At 54.7% G+C, this 22334-nt stretch overlaps 1 protein-coding gene across 1 annotated transcript in view; it reads left to right on the top strand.

The window, feature by feature from the left end:
• Positions 1-21283, top strand: part of SCN4A (sodium voltage-gated channel alpha subunit 4) — a 43954-nt gene extending 22671 nt beyond the window's left edge. The window contains 13 exon segments of the mRNA XM_027667884.1: positions 526-699; positions 992-1348; positions 4552-4986; positions 9943-10072; positions 10386-10540; positions 11946-12119; positions 12825-12947; positions 13191-13469; positions 14709-14762; positions 16403-16540; positions 17238-17342; positions 18072-18342; positions 18772-21283. Of these exon segments, the coding sequence (XP_027523685.1) occupies positions 526-699; positions 992-1348; positions 4552-4986; positions 9943-10072; positions 10386-10540; positions 11946-12119; positions 12825-12947; positions 13191-13469; positions 14709-14762; positions 16403-16540; positions 17238-17342; positions 18072-18342; positions 18772-19964 (3588 nt within the window). The 3' untranslated portion in view covers positions 19965-21283.
• Positions 21284-22334: the final 1051 nt, after the last annotated feature.

Here is a 22334-nt window from a genome sequence, read left to right as displayed (position 1 = left end):
CACATCCAGGCCAAATCTGTCCCCGGGCCCCTCTGCACGTGCTGTGTCATGGAATGGCATCGAGGATGGTAATTGTCACATCGCTGAGCCCTCTCTGGAGTAACGTGATAATACACAGAGCTGTTGTAGTCCCAGGGAAGGAGTAATGTGTAAAATCCAGATCAGCTGTCACAAGGCTCAGGGAGGGACAGGGGCATCCCTGCAGCAGCCCAATTCCCAGTGCTGGGTGTCTGTGATTCACCAGTTATGCAAAAGGGGTCTCTTTGCCAGTGAAACTTTTATTTTTAATTTCCAGCTGCTAACTCACACCTCTGTGTCCCTCCAGAAGCAATCAGTCACCAGTACTCTCAGTCTGGCTTTACCAGCCACACTGGGCAGCAGCTGGGGAGCTTGTTCCCAGCTGGGACTGGACCTAAAGGGGCAAAATTCTTTGGGAATACACCAAAAAAGAGAGGTGCTGCCCACCCCCACCCCAAGGCTCTGCACTGGTTTACAACCGAAGTGACAGGGTGCTGCTTCCCACAGGTCTTTACAGGGATCTTCACGGCGGAGATGGTCCTGAAGCTCATTGCTCTGGATCCCTACGAGTACTTCCAGCAGGGCTGGAACATCTTTGACAGCTTCATCGTCACTCTGAGCCTGGTGGAGCTGGGCTTGGCCAACGTGCAGGGGCTCTCCGTGCTCCGCTCCTTCCGCTTGGTAGGTGCCAGGGAGGACTCTCAGTGCCTGGGGGCTGTGGGTGTGATTGGCACCTGGGTGGAGATGGCTTGTTCAGCCTCCTCTGTAGTGGTCACCAACTAATGATAACACCGAGAGTCAAGATAAACATTTAGGAAAGTCAGAGCCTGTGCTCTTCCCAGAGTGTTTGACCCCTCCTGCCTTCATAAAACAGCCACATGGAGGTGAGATGGCAGCATCACAGCCTTGCTGACACCCTGTGGCAACAGCAGCCCCAAGCCAAACCAACACCTCCCCTCCTTGCTCCCCACAGCTGAGGGTCTTCAAGCTCGCCAAGTCCTGGCCCACCCTCAACATGCTCATCAAGATCATTGGCAACTCCGTGGGCGCCCTGGGGAACCTCACGCTGGTTCTGGCCATCATCGTCTTCATCTTCGCCGTGGTGGGGATGCAGCTCTTCGGGAAGAGCTACATTGAGTGCGTGTGCAAGATCTCCGTGGACTGCACCCTGCCCCGCTGGCACATGAACGACTTCTTCCACTCCTTCCTCATCGTCTTCCGCATCCTCTGCGGGGAGTGGATCGAGACCATGTGGGACTGCATGGAGGTGGCCGGCCAGACCATGTGCCTCATCGTCTTCATGATGGTCATGGTCATCGGGAACCTCGTGGTGAGCTCTTAGGGCTGGGGTGGAAGGTGGGAGACAAGGGCAGAGGGTGTGGTGGGGTGGGGACAGAGTCACAGAATCACAGGATCAGCCAGGTTGGAAAAGACCTCTGAGGTCATCGAGTCCAACCCATGACCCAACCCCACCTTGTCAACTAGACCAGACAACTGATGCCACATCCAGTCTCTTCTTAAACACCTCCAGGGTCGGTGACTGCACCACCTCCCTGGGGAGCCCATTCCAATCTCAATCACTCCTTCTTCCTACTGTCCAACCTAAACCTCCCCTGGTGCAACTTAAGACTGTCCAGCTCAGCCTGTGTACAGGGCTGGTTGGAGCTGGACAGGAGCACTGCAACAGGGCTCCACCTCCCTCCTGTGGGCCTGGTGGGACGTGCTGTGTGTCAGCCCTGTGTGAAACAGGGTGAGAAGCAATTTCTGAGGGACCTTCAGCTGAAACCAGATCAGGGACTGAAGGGGAAACTGAGGCATGGAAAACAACAATGGGCTCTAGGCAGAGGCAGGAGCAACTCTGGGACAAAAGAGAGCTCAGCTTCCAGCTGCCTTTCTTCTCCACTTGGCTTTTCAGGCTTTCCTCCCTGTTTCCCCCCCTCCTCCAGTGAGGGATGGAGGCAGTGCTCTATCCAGCACATCCCAAGGCTGGCCCTTTGCTTTTGGCAGCAGCCCCCCTGCCCAAGGCTCTTGCAGATTCCCAACATTCCCAGTCCTCACCTCAGTCCAGGAGGTGATACCCTGGACCCCTCTGCACCTCCTTCCGTGGGTCCTGGACCTCATCACCCCCTCCCTGCCTACCTCCCTCCCCACTAATCCAAACTGCTCACTGCCTGTCCTGCAGGTTTGCAAGTTCCAGGAGAGCGTGAAATCCTTTCTAAACTTGGTAACCCTCTCTCTGGCAGCTTTGAAGCTTGTTTTCCAGCCTGTGTGGGCCCTGCTCTCCCTTCTTGAGGAGCAGGGCAGGGGAGGGAAGCGGCCGAGTCGCTCCTGTTACTTGCTGGGGTTGTGTAAGCCTTTTGGAATTTGCTTTGAAAAACTATCTGCCCGGGGAGCTGCTGACGCCTCCGTCCCCAGGGCGGCTGGCAAAGCCCTCCAGAGGGGTGAAAGGAGCCCCAGGGAGAAACACAGAGCACCCCATGGCTCGGGTCAGGGACTGGGCAGCCTGGAGCATGCCACTTCCAGGACAGAAAGTTGGGATTTCAGTGCTGCTTGGTTTCCCTGGCTCATGAAAGGTATTTGAGGCTTTGAACTGGTCCCCAGAGCAGGACAGAGCTCGCCCCAGTGTGTCCTGAGGTCTGTGGGTAGCACTGGGCAGACAAAGGGAGCAGCCCTGTGCACCCCTTGAGCTGCCCATCACCCACCATTCAGCAATGGTTTGTGATGCCACCTTTGGAGGGGAACCCATTCATTTGGATTGTAATGGTGAATGAGGCTGAAAATCACCCATAAACAGCTGGAGACTCTGCAAAACCATCTGCAGAGAGCACAGAAGACTGGGAATCACAGCCGGGCCTCTGGAAATGTTTCCTCTTCTGGAGCCTGTTTTTGGAATAGGACAGCCCGTACAACCCTCCAAGAGACTCTCCTGGAAAAGACAGGGGGGCAGCAGGATTTTCAGCTGGTGGGGCCAGAGGTGCAGGGGTTCCCCTCCCTGAACTGCACCCCAGCCCTGGCAGCTCCTGCAGGGAAACATGGAGCACAAACACGTAGAGAGCCATCTCTGCCCCCTTCATTCCCTCTGCCAGGCTCTCCTGGCCCTGTCTCAGGTATTTCCAAGTCCTGGAGCCTGTCCCAAGTATGCCAGAGCCTCCCAAGTATCCCAGAGCAGGGAGGTGTGTGTTTCTCTCTGCTTCCCCTGCGGGAGGAACAAGGTGACGGGTTGGTCGTCCTTTACTGTTAATGACACTTTGAGCATTTCCTTTGGGGTTATTAAGGGAAAAGGGAGGAAGTCAGTCGGGTGACAAGGTAAGGGACTCCTGTCCAACAAAGCCAGAGCCAACGGCAGCTATTAGCTGTAATTGGTACTTAACGTAAGCATTAAACTGATGGGCCCGGGGGATTTATTTAAAGATGAGGTTTAAGGCATATGGTATGAGCCATGTGAAAGCAGCAGTGACCTTGGATAGCAGCTAATTCCCAGCTCAGATACACTGCTGGCACAACAGGGCACAAACATCAACAGCTGTGGGCTGGGCCCATCTCTGCTCCAGGCAGTGGGTGCCTGGCTGGGTGCAGGGGTGCCTGTCCCACTCCTCTTCCCACTCCTCTGGGCTGCTCCAGATTTCTGGCATGCAGTGAGTCAAACTGTGCCAGGGGAGGCTGTGGAGGGGCCCAGTCATGTTTTGGGCATGGTGAAGTAGGAGAGATCTAGAGGAAGCAGAAGAGCCCATGTTTGGAGCTGTACAGAGTATTTGCATCCCATAAGCTGAGATGAAATCCCATTTTTCATGCAGCAGAGCAGTTTCTGGGAGACAGGGATGAGGTGGGGGGGGGCTCAGGCTCCTCTGTGGCACCGGGGTGTGGGAGACCCTCAGGAGTATGCTGGGCATCTGAACTACCAGGGAAGAGGAGAGGAAGGATTGCAGCTGGGAGGACAACGAGCAGGAGCTTTCTGCCTGGGGAGAGAAATGACATAACCATAGAATCAGAGAATCCCAGAATGGTTTGGGTTGGAAGGGAACTTAAAGATCTTCCCATTCCAACCCCCTGCCATAGGCAAGGACACCTTCCACTATCCCAGGTTGCTCCAAGCTCCGTCCAACCTGGCCTTGGACACTTCAGGGATGGGGCTTCCCCACCAGAGCTAAGTTGCATCCCTGTGGGTGGTGGGGAGTCCCACATGGGGACCAGCCAGGCCAAGAGCTCCAAGAGACCAAAGGGAGGGACACAGTGAAGCTGGTTTGAGGGGCTGAAGCCATGGTTGGTATCACTTACAAATGGATCAGCAGGACCCAGGCAGCTGGGGGTGATGCTGAGAGCATCAGAGCCCAGGAGGAAGTGAGGAGGAGCATGTCCATGTCCTCCAGGAGATGAGGCTGGCATCTCTGGAGTCCCCAGAGCTGGGTGAGGGGAGCACAGAGCCCACGACTTGCTCAGCGAAGGGGTTTCTGCACAGCCCCGTTGGGTGGTCCCTGAGGCTGGTGCTGGATGTCAAGGCTGGTGTTTTTGTGGTTTTGTGTCCCCCCCCTCCAGGTGCTGAACCTGTTCTTGGCTTTGCTGCTGAGCTCCTTCAGCGCCGACAGCCTGGCGGCGTCGGACGACGACGGCGAGCTGAACAACCTGCAGATCGCCATCGGCAGGATCAGCCGCGGCGTCGCCTTCGCCAAGGCCGCGCTCCTCACGCTGCTCCGGCGGCTCTGCAAGGGCAAGAAGGTGGCCCCGGAGGAGGAGCAGGAGCCCAGCAAGAGGGAAAACTCCGTGCTGAACCACGTGGACACCACCCAGGAGACCAAGTCGGGGGGGTACCTGGACGGGATCGCCGGCAAGGAGCATATCTTCATGGACGAGCTGGATCACATGAACTTCATCAACAACCCCAACCTGACGGTGCAGGTCCCCATCGCCTCGGAGGAGTCTGACCTCTACGAGGAGACCAGCACCCAGTCTGAGACTGAGGACACCACCAAGGTAAGGAAGGCAGGTGGAAAGGTTTCACCCCAAACCAGGGCTTGCCCCGTTCTTGCTCTGCTGCTAAAAGAATGATGCTTGTTTGAGTTACTTTTAGCTTTTCCACAGTGTGTGGCAAGAGCCAAACTTGGGGTTTCCCAACCTGGCATTTCCCAGTGTGAGTTAGAGTTGGGGGGTCGGGTCCAAGCAGAGGTTTGGCCTGTTTGGGGTCAGATTATGGGGTTATTGCTAATGCCAGAGGGGCCCTCACACCCCAGGTATGGTGCAGGGACCAGAGCGCTCAGTTTGGGGTTAAAGATGTTCCAGAGGAATCTGATGCCAGGAAATCTGCTGATGGCACTATCATTGGATCCACTGCTAATGCCTCCAAAAGCATCACCAGGGGGGGCATGAAACCAGATGGAGGAGCTTAGCAGGAGTGAACATGAAGCGATGCAGGTTGGATCCAAAGCTGATCAGACAGCTGAGATCAGCACTGAGGTGTGAGGGGAGCTTTCAGGGTTCATGGGACACTGATCACCTCACTGGGAGGGTGGCAGGGGGACAAGAAATTCAGGAATAGTGGACACAGAAAGGAGGGTGATGGGCTGGTGGGAAATTGCTGCTCACCCTGAGGTCCTGGGGAAATGTGGGGAGGCTGAGGGTGCTGTGGTGGAGAGGAGCAGATAAATCAATCTGGAAAGGGGTTTCATAGGAATAAAAAGCAGTTCTGATGGGGGGGTTTGTCATGACTCTTGATGGCAAACGTGTCTGCCCAGGAGCTGAGGGGCCTGTGGGAAGCTCTGTCCCAACTAGTCCTGTTGTGTGCCAGGGTAGAAGGCAGCACGGTGCTGCTGAGCACCTGGATGTGACTGCACAGGGAGCCCAGGAAGGGCTGGAGAACGAACCAGAGTTCCCAAAACCCTGGAGCCACTCGCCTCCCCTCATCTGCAGGATCCTCACAGCTCAGCACAGTGACAGTGGCTCTGCAAAAAGAGGAGACTATCCTGATTCTTTGTTTTGAGCTGGGAAAACAGTGCTTTCAGCAGTTGGGGCTGCAGGAGGGGACAGAAGGAAAGGTGGTGGCTGGCTGTGACTCACTGTGACTGTGCTGCTAAGCTGTACTCAGAGGGGACATGTGTGCCTGGAGCACCTTGGTCAAGGGAATGGGCAAGGAGGGGTTGCTGCTGTCATTCCCTTTATTGTTGCCAGCAGGAGGGCTGAGAGTTGGCATTTTCCCCCAAATTTTTCCTACTACAACTGCAGTCCCATGGCACTAATCCCCTGTACACCCAGCCCGTGCCAGAGCACACTGGGCATGCGGTCACACCGCACAGAGGTGATGCCAATGCCAACCTGGCCACCACAGGGGGACACACCCAGCCTGGGCTGTGGGGTCCCCAGGGACCTCAGTTCCCTGCCACCATGATGTGCTTCCTGGCAGCTGGAGAAAAACCTCAGAGTTCAGCTATTGGACACGTGCTGGCACAGCTCTGGGGTTTAGGGAGCGTGTTCAGCTGATGGCACCCGCTCCAACAACCTGCAGAGAGACCTTGAGAGCCATCCCTGGCTGCTCAGCACATGCGGGGGGGAAACAGCATCTCTCAACAACTAAATACCAGTTCAGACCATCATTGCTACTGGGTTTGGTGGCTTAATCCAGTCAAAGTGATGTGCAAGCCAAGGGGGGGCCTTCACAACCTGGTCCCTGCCCAAACAGGCAGGGTGGGCAAAGGGCTGGCACTTACCATGGAATTACCAAATGGCTTGGGTTGGAAGGAGGCTGAAAGGCCACCCAGTCCCACCCCCTGCCATGGGCAGGGACACCTTCCACCAGCCCAGGTTGCTCCAAGCCCCGTCCAACCTGGCCTTGGACACTTCCAGGGATCCAGGGGCAGCCAAAGCTTCTCTGGGCAACCTGTGCCAGGGCCTCCCCACCCTCACAGGGAGGAATTTCTCACCAATATCCCATCTAACCCTGGCCTCTGTCAGTGGGAAGCCATTCCCCCTTGTTCTGCCCCACGAGGCCCTTATCCAAAGTCCCTCTCCAGCTCTCCTGGAGCCCCTTTAGGCCCTGGAAGGGGCTCTAAGGTCTCCCTGGAATCTTCTGCCTTTTAGCCAGGCAGAAAAGGACCTGGGAGTTTGGATTGACAGGAAGCTGAACATGAGCCAGAGTGTGCCCAGGGGGGCAAGAAGGCCAATGGATCCTGGCCTGGCTCAGGAACAGTGTGGCCAACAGGTCCAAGGAAGTGATTCTTCCCCTGGACTCAGTGCTGGTGAGGCCACACCTTGAGTACTGCATCCAGTTCTGGGCCCTCAGGTCAGGAAGGACATGGAGGGGCTGGAGCAGGTCCAGAGAAGGGCAATGAGGCTGGGGAAGGGACTGGAGCACAAGTGCTGTGTCAGGGAGTTGTAGAGAGTGAGGAGGTCTCCCCTGAGCCTCCTCTTCTCCAGGCTGAACACCCCCAGCTCTCCCAGCCCATGTGAAATGGTAATTAGAAATCAGGTCTAATTGGTGGGAGCCCTGAGCTGGCCCCTGGGGAGGGTTGGTGCCGGCAGGGTGTGCTCACATGCCGGAGATCAGCTCCAGGTGGAGCCAAAGCCCAGCACGCCGCCTGGTACCGAGGACAGCCCGCCGTGAGGAGCGAAAACCGGGAGGTTTCTCTGCACGGGCTGCCCAGTAGATGCTGATAAATGCTCTCCTCCTTCCTGAGTAGCTCCTTTGCGAGGCAAAGGTGTTTTCAGGGTGAAACGAGAGCAGCAGGATCCTCGCAGCTGCTCTGCTCGAGCACTTTAGCATCTCTTGGTTGTTTCATCCTTTGCAGCTCAAAGCAGTGAGGAGGGGACAGGCTGGTCTGTGGATGTGCAGGATGAGTGCAGGGGCTCAGGGCTCCTCCTGGAGGCTTTTTCCCTGGGAGTCCCATCCTGCTGGGCAGGGTGATGTGTCCTGGGATATGTTCTGGGCTGTGGTGCATCACAGGGATATTGTCAAGGGAGCTGAGGGAGCTGGGGGGGCTCAGCCTGGAGAAAAGGAGGCTCAGGAGGGACCTTCTGGCTCTGCAACCCCCTGACAGGAGGAGGGAGCCGGGGGGAAGTCGGGTTCTGCTCCCAGGGAACAAGGGACAGGAGGAGAGGGAATGGCATCAAGCTGTACCAGGGGAGGTTTAGGTTGGATATTGGGAAAATTTCTCTGCAGAAAGGGTTGTCCAGCCCTGGCAGAGCTGCCCAGGGAGATGGTGGAGTCCCCATCCCTGGAGGGATTTAAAAGCTGTCTGGATGGAGACATGGGTCAGTGGTGGCCTTGGCAGTGCTGAGGGGTGGGTGGGTTCGATGATCTCAGAGGGTTTTTCCAACCTGAAGGATTTTAAATGCTCTGAATTATGGGGGTCCCAGGGGTGTGCAGCACCTAAATGCCAAGGCTCAGGGCTGACAAGGATGCCAAAAGCCCTGGATTTGGGTGGAAACCCCCAGCCAGGGTGGATGTGCTGTACCAGGTCTGTGATGGAAGCTGCTCTGCAAACCTGCTGGTTTGGGGGAGCGTGGGGGGGCTCAGAAACCCCCAGGGATGGGGCTTGGGGGCTCTTGCCATGGGACCAGCACAGTTATCCCCATCCCACCCAAAAGGACCTGCCCTGAGCACCAGCCACAGAGCTCCTGGTTCCATGAGCTGTCCAAGTGCCCCTCTAGGGACACCTTTCCCCCCATCTCCAGGGTGGCTGCTCTGGTTTGTCCCCACCTTGTCCCTTTGCAGGATTGTCCTGGAGCAGATGGTCTCTGTGTCCTTCCCCGGGGTCACAGCCTGCCTGGCCCCACGCCGAGGCCTCCTAATCCCCTTGGCCCTCCTCTCCCCTCCTCCAGCCCCAGCAGAGGGTGGTCCCACTGATCCTGGAGAGCCACCAGCTGACAGCTCGTGCCACCCCCAGTGCCGTGTTGGGCTCCTCCGGGCAGTGTCCTGTGCCTTCCCAAAGGCTTCCCCAAAGCAACATCTTCTCATGGAGATGTGGCTGTGGCCGCTGGAGCTGCAGGCAATGACAGTGCCTCAGTTCACTCCAGGGGCTCTTCCCTGCTTTTTGGAGGATGGAGCAGCTCTTTTATGCGCTTCCACAAGCACAAGCAGCCTCGGGGGAGGATTTTCTCCTTCCCACGAAAACCAACACTGTCCTGTGTTGGAGATACCTATCCAAGATCTTCTGGTTTCTGCTGCTCCCAGGTAGGACAGGCAGGGTTGGGGATCTGCTCTTTATTCAAGTGCTGCAGAAGGTCTTCTCGGAAAGCCAAAAAAAAAAAAAAAACAAACAACGGAGAAAAAAGAATCCCAGGGGCTTGCCAAGGTTTTTCCTTGTCATCAGCCCCTCCGGGCCTTGCTGAGTGGTGTCTGGGAAGTCAGCCAAGCTGAGCTGTGGAGCAGGATGGAGCTGGAGAGAGGTATTTGGGATGCAGGTTTTGAACTTGGGTGAACCTCAGGCAAAGGGCCCTTCGGCACGAGCTGAGCCGGCAGGATGTGAGAGGAGTGCCATGGTGGCTTCTTAGGTTTCTGTAGGTCTTACTGCACCAAAGGGGGTTTGGCAGAGGAATTCCTGAATGGGGACATGCAGAGGAGGAGGAGGAGGTGAGAAAATCAACCTGAGGTGATGGTACAAGTAGATGGGAGGTGGACCTGCTGTGCTGAGAGGAAGGCTGGGTTGAGGGTACCTTTTGCTCCTCTGAAGCTGGATGAAAATTGAAGCTTGTGAAAGCTCAGGTACCAACAACCCTCCAAGATTTGCAGCCCTGGACAATTCAACAGCTTCACTCTGGGCTGTGTTTCCATAGGAGAGGGACTTGGGGCATCCTCCAAGCCACGGGGTCCCACCAGCCAGCAGTCCCGGTACTGCCAGGTCTCTCCGGGGGCAGGAGGAGGGTGGCTGGAGGCAGCCAAAGCCCAGGAGTGTCCCTCCTGCAGGGCAGCCCAGCCTGAATCCTCCTGTCCCTCTGCAGAACCCCCTGTGCAGCGACAATGCCTCGTCCCTGTGCAGCACCGTGGATTACAAACCCCCCGCGCCCGAGGAGGAGGAGGTGGCAGAAGTGGCCGAGGAGAGCAACGAGCCTGAGGAGTGTTTCACCGAAGGTGAGGGGCCAAGCAGGGCAGGAGACCCTGTGGAGAGGGGCAGGGGGGTGTGGAGGGGCCAGTGCCAACCAGTTCTTGCAGCATAAGGACCCCCCAGGCTCACTGAGCTCAGCCCAAACTCCAAATCCTCCAGTACTACCCCAGAGACGATCCCCATGGGACTCCCCTCTCCCACCCCACCTAAGCCCAGCAGGGTCCTGCTCCAGCCTCCACCACTGACGGTTTGAAATGCCAATAAAAACCATGGATAGTGTCTCGGTGGTGGAAACACCCTGGCCAGGAGGTGACCCCCAGCTCTGTGTCCCACCCCCAGCCTGCGTGAAGCGGTTTCCCTGCCTCTACGTGGACATCACCAGCGAGAAAGGGAGGACGTGGTGGAACATCCGGAAAACCTGCTTCCGCATCGTGGAGCACGACTGGTTCGAGACCTTCATCGTCTTCATGATCCTCCTCAGCAGTGGGGCACTGGTAGGTCCCACCTTTCGCCTGGTCCCACTTGCTCTGCAGCAGCTTCCCAGCGTGGGGGAGCACAGGGAGGACCCGGGCTCTGGGTGTGTCCTGGTTGTCTCCTGTGCTGAGTCACACAGCTGTGGGCAGATGTTGGATTGAAAAGCCCGTTTGGCTCAGGTCTGTCCAATGTACAGCCTTGCAAGGGGGTCTAAACATACTCTAAGAGTTGTGGTGTGGCCACCCCTCCCCAGCCTCCATGGGCTGTTGGTCTATGGGCTCGAGGGATGTGACTGCAGCTCCCACTCCAGTTATTGATGTCAGCCACAAACTACCTTCTGCACCTTCTGTTCGGCCTCATGTGGGCACTTGGTGTGTTCAGCTGGAGAAGAGGAGACTGAGGGGAGATCTCACTGCAGTTACAGCTGCCTGGGGAGGGGCAGAGGAGGGGCAGGGACTGAGCTCTGCTCTGGGGGGACCAGGGACAGCACCCAGGGAATGGCTGGAGCTGTGTCAGGGCAGAGTCAGGTTGGATCTTGGGGAAAGGTTCTTCCCCCAGAGGGTGGCTGGGCACTGACCAGGCTCCCCAGGGCAGTGGGCACAGCCCCAAGGCTGACAGAGCTCAAGGATTGTTTGGATGACACTCCCAGGCACAGGGTGTGACTCTTGGAGATGGTCCTGTGCAGGGCCAGGAACTGGACTCAATAGCTGGACTCAATGATCCTTGTGGATCCCTTCCAACCCAGCATATTTTGTGATTCTGTGACCTGGGTGCCCATTTAAATCCACCTCATTAATAAGCTGTGTGTCAGCCCGTTGGCCCTCTGTGAGTTTTTGGCCTGGATATAACCCAGAGGCCCCTGGAAAGACCAACCTCTCTGCTGGTTTGGAGGCAAAGAGAGAAGGAGGGAGAACAGAGGGACTGAGGGGGGTTTTCAAACATACTTTACATGTCTGCATCGTGCTCTGAGGTGCAGTTTGGGGATGTCTGAGGTTGTAGCTGGTGCCGGAATTGAAAGCTGTGCTAAACGAGCTGTGCAACACCTGGTCACCACACCCGTACCTCTGACTGCTGACACCTCACACACCACGGGGGTGGAGCAGTCACCCAAACTCCTGAGGGCGTTTTCAAAGCATCCAAAGGTGTGGGTTGGTGTCCTGGCTTTTGAATTCAGATGGGTGGGAATCTGATGCAGCTGGACTTTTTTGCTTCGAGTCAAACGCCACCCCACAAAGCCAACAGGAACTTGCAAACAAGAGTTAGGCCCCAAGTTGATCGGGTACATGAATAAATGCCACCCATCATCAGGCTCTCAACTTCCCACGCTTCCCCAAGCCCTAGGGAAGCAGGTGTGGATGTGGCTGCCCTGGGAAGCAGCGGGTCTAATGGCAGAATGACTGTCACATAGCTCCGTGCCTCTTCCAGGCGTTCGAGGACATCTACATCGAGCAGCGGAAGGTGATCCGGACCATCCTGGAATACGCCGACAAGGTCTTCTCCTACATCTTCGTCATCGAGATGCTGCTCAAGTGGGTGGCCTATGGCTTCAAGGTGTACTTCACCAATGCCTGGTGCTGGCTGGATTTCCTCATTGTTGATGTACGTGATGAGCACCTCTAGAGCCGGAGCCAAGGGGTTTGGGGGCATTAGGGGATTGCAGCAGGCTGTTGGAAATGAACCCACACTGTATTTGAAAGGATGATGGTGTGGCTGTGGAACAAGGGCTGAGAACATTTGTTAAAATAATGGTCTTCCACGGGATGGACCATTTCTTTCCCTGGTTGCAGAAACCCTTTCAAACCACCTCTGTTTTACACCAAAGCCAAGAACAGCCTGTGCTGTTCTACGAGATCCCAGCAGGGATATGAAGGGACATGGGGTCTCCTAAAAGCTCCGTGACAGAACAAGCTGTTCTTCCTGTGCAGTATTTCTGTGTCCCCCATCAGCTCCACCCTCACACTCAAGAGGTGGGGACATCCTACCCCATCCCTGGAAGTGTCCCAGGCCAAGTTGGACACTGCTTGGAACAACCTGGTCTAGTGGAAGGTGTCCCTGCCCATGGCAGGGGCGTGGAACTGAATGAGCTTTGAGGTCCCTTCCAACCCAAACCATTCTGGGATTCTGTGATCCTTGAGGTGGCTGGTCACCATAGACCCCAAGGACTCAATGTCTATGTCCCAAAACTAGAGGATGGCCACCAGCCTGAGGAAGTGTTGGGGAGAGAGGGAAGGCAGGAGCTGGAGGATGTGGTTCAGTTGTGTTTCCACCTGAGATGCTGCTAATCCCTTGGGCTGCTCCTTCCAGGTTTCCCTGGTCAGCCTGACAGCAAACTGGCTGGGATACTCCGAGCTGGGAGCCATCAAGTCCCTGCGGACACTGAGGGCTCTGAGACCACTGCGTGCCCTGTCCCGATTCGAAGGCATGAGGGTAAGTGACTGCCCTGTGTGCTGCTGGCTCTGACATGGACATGCAACACTGCACCCTTCAGCAGCCACCTGCACCAGGGACACATCCCAGCTGGTTTTCAGGGGCCTCCAGACCAAAGGGATTGATGCTTTGGTCCGGTCTGAGTGCACTTGGTGCTGCTGGGGCACGGGCACATGAAGGTCCAGGTCATTACTGGCCTGATGCCCCAGCCGGGTTCCTCCAGGATCTCTTCTGCCCTTGCAGGTGGTGGTGAACGCCTTGCTGGGCGCCATCCCCTCCATCATGAACGTGCTGCTGGTCTGCCTCATCTTCTGGCTGATATTCAGCATCATGGGGGTGAACCTCTTCGCGGGGAAGTACTACAGGTGTGTCAACACCACCACGGGGGAGCTCTTCGACATCAGCGTGGTGAACAACAAGAGCGACTGCATGGCCCTGCTCCACACCAACGAGGTCAGATGGGTCAACGTCAAGGTCAACTTCGACAACGTGGGCTTGGGATACCTCTCCTTGCTGCAGGTGGTACGTACCAAGGGCAGCTGCCACCCTCCGAGGTGCAGGGCAGCGTGGTTGGCATCAGGGCTGGAGTGGGATGCTGCCCTGATGCCCACATGGGGTCTGTGAGCTGCTTCTTAGCTCCAAAGCTGGTTTTTAACACCAAAAAAACACTACAGAGCCAAGGAGGAAAGGGACAGGGTATTAGATGGGAGGGGAAGGTGTCAGCAGGGAGCGGCTGCAGAGGATCGATAGCCCCAAGCCTGGAGGTGCAAAAGGACCCCTGCACAGCACAGGAGGCAGGAGTGAGGAGGAGAGGCTCTCTCTTACCTCCCTCACCCATTTGGAAAGTCCAGTCTGCCATAGCTGTGGGCTGTGGAACTTTTGCACGGGGAGGGTGACGACTGGAAAAAGGGGGCACGTGTCCCCTGCAGGTGGTGGGTGAACACAGCCGAGTTCCACAGAACTCACCTCAGCTGAGCCAGGCAGCAAAGGGGAACTGCTCAGCACAGTTTTAATAAAAATAGAGCTGTGGGCTCTGTTATGGGCCGGGCTGGGGCTACTCCCATCAGATCCACTGGCAGCTGCAGAATCGGAGCATGAGCCAGGCTGATTAATCTGCTTTTAAATTCAGCTTCCTCTTCAGTCTTGTTGTTCCATCAGATTCAGGAAACAAGATGTTCAGACCTTTTGTTTAACAAATCAGCAGCAAAAGGCTGTAAAAGACGCAGTGTAGTCCCCGTAAAAGGTGCAGTGTAGACCCTCACCCTGCTGGGATGGGAATCCAGCTGATTATGGAAACAGTGGCACAAAAGTCAGGCCTATGGAGGTGGCACAGCTTGGGAGTGGGAGGGAGCCAGGGTGCAGCTCTGCTGTTGGAAAAATGTACTGTGGTTTGGGGAGAAGAGTCAATATCTTTTTTTCCCAGCCTGGTTGGCAGCAGTGTTTTGGGAAACACTGGTAATCTTAGCCCCAGAACAGCCCATGCATGTGCACGGGCAAATCTCCCTGTTTCTGCATTGGGACATTTTTCTTGTGGATTCAAGCCATGTCCCCCTCTCCTGCCAGTCCCATGGAGAAGCTGTAACTGCAGGCTGAGCAGGAGTGCCCAGAGCTAAACCCCAGACAGGCACCCATCACACTCCCTCCCCTCCCAGCCCCAAATACCTCCCAGAAAATATGTTCTGCACTTTCAGAGAATCATGGATTCATTTAGGTTGGAAAATACTCTCAGATCATTGAATTCAACCATTCCTGTTCCCTCAGGCAACCTTCAAGGGCTGGATGGACATCATGTATGCTGCCGTGGACTCACGCGAGGTGAGGGGACACGCAGGGAGGTCTCACAACCAGCTCCAAGTACCATCCCAGGGGTTGATTCCCCATAGCAGACTGGGAACAGGGTCCTGGAGCTGAGGTGCAGCTCAGCACAGGCTGGGATGGATCCTCAGCTGCAGCATCACCTCTGACTCTGCCCTTTGGTGCTGGGGGCTGCCTGCATCCCACCCATGGCTTCAGCAGGGACATGGGCTACAGACTGGGGATACCCACAGAATTTATCATATCATGGAATCCCAGAATGGTTTGGGTTTGAAGAGAACTTAAAGACCGTCCAGTGCCACCCCCTGCCATGGGCAGGGACACCTTCCACTATCCCAGGATGCTCCAAGCCCCGTCCAACCTGGCCTTGGACATTCCAGGGATGGGGCAGCCACAACATCCCCCCTGCTGAGGTGCACAGCCTCAAAAAGAGCAGCCAGCTGAGTCCCTGTGCCACCCATGTCACTGTCACCTGCATCCCAGCTGCAGTCTGGCCCCCACACCAGGTTCCTACCCCACCCAGATACAGCTGGGGCTGAGTCCACTCCTTTTGGCTTCAGAGTCCACTCCTTTTGGCTTCAGAGTCCACTCCTTTTGGCTTCAGTTTGGAGTCCAAAATCCCTGCTCAGCCTGGAGGGCTCATCCTTCACCCTGCTGTGAGCTGATGCCCTCCATGTCCCCTCCAGCTGGAAAAGCTTATCCCACCCTGCAGAAAGTGCCTGGCTTGCCTTGAGCAATAAATGGGTTATGAAAACAAAGCAGCCAACATTTAACCTCTGGGTTAAATGGGTTATTAAAAAAAAAACCAAACAGCTGTTCTGAAGAGTGTCATGCAAAGGCTGTTTCTACCATGATCCATCCCCAACAGTGTCCATGTGGACACACACTGCCATGAGTTGATGCAGCAGGAAGGGCTTCCTGCTGTTCTCTAACAAACCGGGGGGGGGTCATCCCACACACCCACAGGCCTGAACTCATTGTTTTCATTGTCTTTTTTTAGCACCAGAAACAGCAGCTCTGCTCACCCCAGGGGCAGCTGCTGGTGCTCAGCTTCCAGGGCCCTCTGCAAACAGCTCAGGCTCCTGCCTCCCAGAGCACCTGGGGCAAAGAGCTGGTTTGGGAGCAAACCCACCCTGTCCTGCCAAGAGCTTTCTTTGAAATGGGGGAAGCCAGTGAGGACAGCTTGGCACATCTCCAGCCAAATGCAGAGCAGAATTAAGGGATGCCCCTTGAGATGAGTGTTGCCCAAGGCTGCCAGGCTGAGCCACCCCCATGTGCTGGCATGGCAACTTAACCCACTTTTTCTTTTCCCCTCTTGGCTGTACTTCAGCTCTTGGAATGCTGACTGTTGGGAGGAAACTCACTTTTGCTCATCAATACCTCTGCCCCTGGGCATCCTTTCCTGCTCCCCAGCCTGTGCTGTGGGATCAGGGGTCAGCATTTCCTCGTCCCCCCAGACGGTGTCACATGGGTGTCCCTTCCTGTGGTTGCTCCCACAGGGATCACTCAACCCACAGGGCCAAAAGTTGTGGAGCAACCACCCCACGGCTCTGTCCCAACACCACGATCCCTTCTCCAGGGTTTTGGGGACACACTTTTGGGAGAGGATTAACCTCACATCTCCTCTCTCTCTTGGACAGATTGAAGAGCAGCCAGAGTATGAGATCAACATCTACATGTACATCTACTTCGTCATCTTCATCATCTTCGGCGCCTTCTTCACCCTCAACCTCTTCATCGGCGTCATCATCGACAACTTCAACCAGCAGAAGAAAAAGATGAGTATTTTCTGGGTCCTGCAGTGCTGTTCCTGTCTGGGGTGCTGGTGCAGGATGGAGAGGATCAGCATGATGGTGGGGTGAGGGGACCAGAGCCACCACGCCCAGGGCTCAGATGGATCCCAGGACTCTCATCCATTAGTGGCTCCCTGCACTGGACAAAGGGCACACAGGCTTGGTGTCCTGGTCATAGCATTTACATAGGACTTAATTTATGGGTGCAGGGCATGGAGGCAAATGGAAACTGCATTTTCTTTTCCTGTGCTATCACTTTTATTTTCTTATCCCACCCTGTGACCATTTCTCATTAACTTTCTATGCATCAAGTTGAGGCTCAAGTCCTGCTTTTGAGCAAGTAGCACAGGACTAACACCTCAGGGGTGCTGGAGCGGGGAAGCAGGAGGAGGGAGGGCAGGACATTGTTGGTGCTGAGTGAGGTCCCAGCAGGACCACTGAGCCAGCACAGAAAGCAGTGCCTGGCAGGAGCTTGGCTGGAGACACTTGGTGGGCAGGGACATGGTCAGAGATGTTTGGTGGGCAGGGACATGGTCAGAGATGTTTGGTGGGCAGGAACATGGTCAGAGATGTTTGGTGGGCAGGAACATGGTCAGAGATGTTTGGTGGGAAGAACATGGTCAGAGATGTTTGGTGGCGAGAGGTGAATTCTGGAGACTAACAACAGCGATTCCCTCTATACTTTGGAGGCAAAGACATCTTCATGACAGAAGAGCAGAAGAAATACTACAATGCCATGAAGAAGCTCGGCTCCAAGAAACCCCAGAAGCCCATCCCCAGGCCATCGGTAGGTTGGGTTAATCCCCCTGGAGTGGAGCATGCAGGGAACACTTCGTTCCACCAGTTGTCCCAAAGGGAATGAGAAGGATCTGGAGAACATTATTTGCAGGGCAAGGAGCCACATCCTGGCTCCCTGTTGCTACTCTTCAGACAGGAGCTCGCTAGGAGCTGGGGCTTCAGAAGAAGTTGACATCAGGCCACCTCCTTTGGGTCTGCCCTTCAGCCCTGGCTTTGCTGGCAAGGGCACTGAGGGCATGCCTTTTGCAGGGATTTGGGTTTTCTTCTCACTCAGCTCCCAGCTCCTCTGTGGAAGAGAGTTGGGCTTGGGGAAAGCTCAGCTTTCAACCCCCCTGGAAGGGACACTGGTCCAGCCAATGCATTCACAGCTGAAATTTGGGTTTGGGTTTGGTAGCCTTGCACAACTGAGGCCTTTTCCATGTGTTTATTTGTGCCCTGTTAACTGTGGATATAACTAGAAAGTGACTGTTCCCCGTGCCCACACCTCCTGATCATGGTGTTACCAATGGGCTCCATCCTGTGAGGTGCTGAGTATCCTCCCCCCATAACTTCTGGGGCTCTGAGACCTGTACCAGCCACAACCCTGAGGCTTTAGGTGCTCTTTTAAATGCAGTTCCTTCTTCTCTTTCTGTTTGTGTCTTTTATTTTGTGTGTGTCTATCCTGTGTTCCCACCCCACCTCTGGTGCTCCATCATCACCCACGTGGCCCCTACGGCAGAACAAGTTCCAAGGGAAGGTGTTTGACTTCGTTACCAAGCAAGTGTTCGACATAACCATCATGATCCTGATTTGTCTTAACATGGTGACCATGATGGTGGAAACAGATGATCAAAGTGAGCTCAAAACATCTGTGCTCTACAAGATAAACCTGGTCTTCATCGTCATCTTCACCGGGGAGTGTGTGCTCAAGATGTTTGCCCTGCGTTACTACTACTTCACCATTGGCTGGAACATCTTTGACTTTGTGGTGGTCATCCTCTCCATCCTGGGTGAGTCCTGCTGGTCCCTCCAGTTCCTCAGGGATCCCACTGGATAATGAAGAGTGGAAATGGTTTCACCAATCCACAGCCACTAAGCTGCTACTGGCCCCCTCTTACACCTGTGCTTTGAGCAGAGCCAAGCCAGCAGGACCCTGAGACAAGAGGGGTGTGAGGCCAACCCATGCCACCAGCTGGGTGAGGGGTTGGGGATGTCTCTTGCTCCTCCTCAGTGTTATTCCCCCTTCTCCCCATGCTACTGAAATGGAGCAGACAGTGTTTAACCCGTGTCAACCCTGTGCTCAGAGTTTATTTGTCCCCAGAGGAGCAGAGTGTTGTGTGCCACCGGGGGTGGCCTCATCTCCCTGTGTCTGCCCAGCCCTGGCACATGATGATGGCTGCAGAGCAGGGCAGACTCACCTCTCCTTCATCCCTTCCCAGGTATCGTCCTCTCCGACATCATTGAGAAGTACTTCGTGTCACCCACCCTCTTCAGGGTCATCAGGCTGGCCAGGATTGGCCGTGTCCTCCGGCTGATCCGAGGGGCAAAAGGCATCCGGACTCTCCTCTTTGCTCTGATGATGTCCCTGCCTGCCCTGTTCAACATTGGCCTCCTGCTTTTCCTCGTCATGTTCATCTACTCCATCTTCGGGATGTCCAACTTTGCGTACGTGAAGAAGGAGTCGGGGATCGATGACATCTTCAACTTTGAAACCTTCGGGAACAGCATCATCTGCCTCTTCCAGATCACCACGTCAGCAGGGTGGGATGGGCTCCTCAACCCAATCCTGAACAGCGGCCCCCCGGACTGCGACCCTGAGCTGGAAAACCCTGGAAGTTCGGTGAAAGGGAACTGTGGGAACCCCTCCATCGGCATCTTCTTCTTCTGCAGCTACATCATCATCTCCTTTCTCATTGTGGTGAACATGTACATCGCCATCATCCTGGAGAACTTCAACGTGGCCACGGAGGAGAGCAGCGAGCCCCTCTGCGAGGACGACTTTGAGATGTTTTATGAAACCTGGGAGAAGTTTGACCCAGATGCCACCCAATTCATCGCCTACAGCACCTTGTCTGACTTTGTGGACACCTTACAGGAGCCACTGAAGATTCCCAAGCCAAACAAGATCAAATTAATCACCATGGATCTCCCGATGGTTGCTGGGGACAAAATCCACTGCCTGGACATCCTCTTTGCCCTGACTAAGGAGGTGCTGGGAGACTCAGGAGAGATGGATGCCTTGAAGGCCAGCATGGAGGAGAAGTTCATGGCTGCAAACCCCTCGAAGGTTTCCTATGAGCCCATCACCACCACTCTGAAAAGGAAACACGAGGAAGTGTGTGCCACCAAAATCCAGAGGGCCTTCCGGAGGTACCTCCTGAGGCGCTCGGTGAAACAGGCGTCCTACATGTACAGGCAGAGCAAGGACGAGGATGCCCTGGGCGAGGATGCACCTGAGAAGGAGGGTCTGATTGCCACCAAAATGCAGGAGATCTATGGGAACAGTGGGACAGAGGTGGAGACAACCCCTGCCATTGGCCTCGAGCCCATTCCCAGCTCAGAGACGCGAGATGCTCCTGAGGAAGCAAAAGCTTGGGAGAAGAAGCGTGTGGTGAAGGAGTCGCTGGTGTAACAGAAGGAGCTTCCACCTCTGGCCCAGCCTGAAGAGGCTTCATTTGTATCTCCTGCCCAAGAGCTCTTCCATGCACAGATCACTAGATCTTATATATTGAGCTAATTTCAGATGTTTCAAGCAGCCACCTTTCGAAGCAGGATCTCCTCCCGGGTTTTCCAGCTCACTGCACTTGCAAAGAGTTTAATTATTTTTCTTAAGAGAACTGAATGTGAAAGCTGTTGTTGGTGAAAGAGAAACATGTTAGTTTTGAAATGATCTCATCACGGTAACGATGTTTTTCAGACATTAACAAAAGAGTATGTACATTTAAGGTAATTATTTATTAATGTTATTTCACAATTAAGAGATTTTCTTGTATATTATTCTTCCAGAGTGCAGCCAAGCAACCAGTGAAAGATGAGCCAAGTGAAATAACATTAAGAATAATTACAGAAAACACAAGGTTTTGTGAACAAAAATCTCCAAAGTCTTAAAGTAGCACCTTTCTTTTGAACCTTTGAATAAGCTTGATGATTATTTTTTTGTTACCTACAGAGAAAGTGCAATTATGTCTTAAAAATTGGTTTGCATAGCCAAAACAAAGCATCTGCAGAAATGTTCTCAGGGTTAAATATCAGGTTTTCGAGGTCTCTGAATATGCATTGAAACCATAAATCATTCAGGGCTCTATGATACGAATGTAAACACTATTCATAGTCATGTTTTTTCTCTGTTTTCCTGTTTCATCCAGATTTTGTGGCAGGAAAGCAATGGGCAAAGGCAGGGTTTGGAAAACCTCCTCCAAGAATCCCCAGTCTCTGTGACAAAACCTTCTAGGGTTTTTTCTACCCCCCTTGCAAGAGGAAATGTCCTGTTGGAGTGCTCTTGATTGGCGTTCCCAATGTCCTCTTCGTTAGTGTTAATTAAGGAGATGGACCCCCAGGGATCGGAGCAGGTGTTTGGATGATCCTTTCCATGAGCTGCTTCAATGGGGTCCCTTAAATCCCACACAAGCCCCGGGGGGCTCAATGCAATAAATGCTCCTACCAGGGTGTGAATCCCAAAATCCTCAAGCAGAGATTCCTTCCCTTGGCTGGGGCTCCAGAGAGGATCCTGTGGCACGTGCTGGGGTCTCTGCAGAGCTGGATGGGGCCATTCAGGTCCTCACCAGGAAATCTCTGGGTAGAGGAGTGTTTTCCTGTGGGAAAAAGAGGTTTGTTGCTCTTTAAACAGGTGGGCAAAAAGAAAGAAAACCAAGAAAAATGGCACTGGCACAGGTTGCCCAGAGGAGCTGTGGATGCCCCATCCCTGGAAATGTTCAGTTCCAGGTTGGATGGAACTTGGAGCAACCTGGTCTGGTGGGAGGTGTCCTTGCCCATGGCAGGAGGCTGGAACTTTAGATTGAAGATGAGCTTTAAGGTCCTTCCAACCCAAACCGTTCCATGATTCTACAAAAAACACACAAAAGGCCCCGAGTTCACCTCTGACCACCTTCTGCCTTCAAAAGGGAAAAAAGAAAAAACCTCATGAGATCAAAAACAACCACGAACCAAAACCTCTTCCACTTAAAACAAGGGCTGTTTCTTGAAACCAAAGGGTCTGTCTTTTTTGTATGATTATAATTAATTTCTTTTCTCGGGCTGATTTGGGCGCTGAGCCGTTCCGGATGCCCCACGTTCAGGCTGGCCAGGAGCGGTGCTGAGCTTGCTTCTACCCACGTGTCATCCCATAGCCTTGTGCTTTCTTTTCTGTGTTGTTGCTCCCTGGAACAGGAGCCTGAGCTGGTGTCAGCAGCGTTTCTGTGGGGAGCATCCCTGGCACGGCGGTTCCCAGCCCGGGTTGTGGTTCACAATCGATGCTGCTTGTACGTACGTGTCGTCAGTGATGGGAAAAGTGCCACAGAGCAGGATTTGTGTGAGCTAAAGCCGTTTTACTTTGTACATTTCTTAAAATAAACAACTGTAAATGATCTGTTATTACGATACCAAGTGTGTTGGGGTGTGTTAGAGGGGGAAAATGTTTTCCCTGAGCTGGGAGGGGTGAACGGCCCCTCCCTTTGCTCCAGGGCTTGGCCTTGGACCTGCCATCCTCAGCAGAGCCTGGTGGTCTGATCCTGCACTAGAGACCCCCAGGCATGTCCAACCCAGCCCCCAGAGCTTCTGCTCTGCTGACAAATCCATCCCCTGGAGCCCTCAGTGCTCACAGCGATGAACCCAACTCTGGGAGCTACAGGAGACGCTGCTGCAGGTTCCAAGGAGAGGGGTGGGCTTGGAGGAGGTGCAGACCCCCTGAGCTGCCCCATAGCAGGCTCTGTGGGGCCAACCCCCCCAGCAGCCATGTGGGAGCAGGTCAGCATCACGGGGAGAAGGCAGTGGTGGGTGAAGGAGG

The sequence above is a fragment of the Corapipo altera genome, unplaced genomic scaffold (genome assembly GCF_003945725.1).
Source record: "Corapipo altera isolate COAL_440 unplaced genomic scaffold, ASM394572v1 174, whole genome shotgun sequence".
Lineage (NCBI taxonomy): Eukaryota > Metazoa > Chordata > Aves > Passeriformes > Pipridae > Corapipo > Corapipo altera.
Note: the sequence above shows the minus strand (reverse complement) of the source record. Positions and strands in the feature narration are given on the sequence as shown.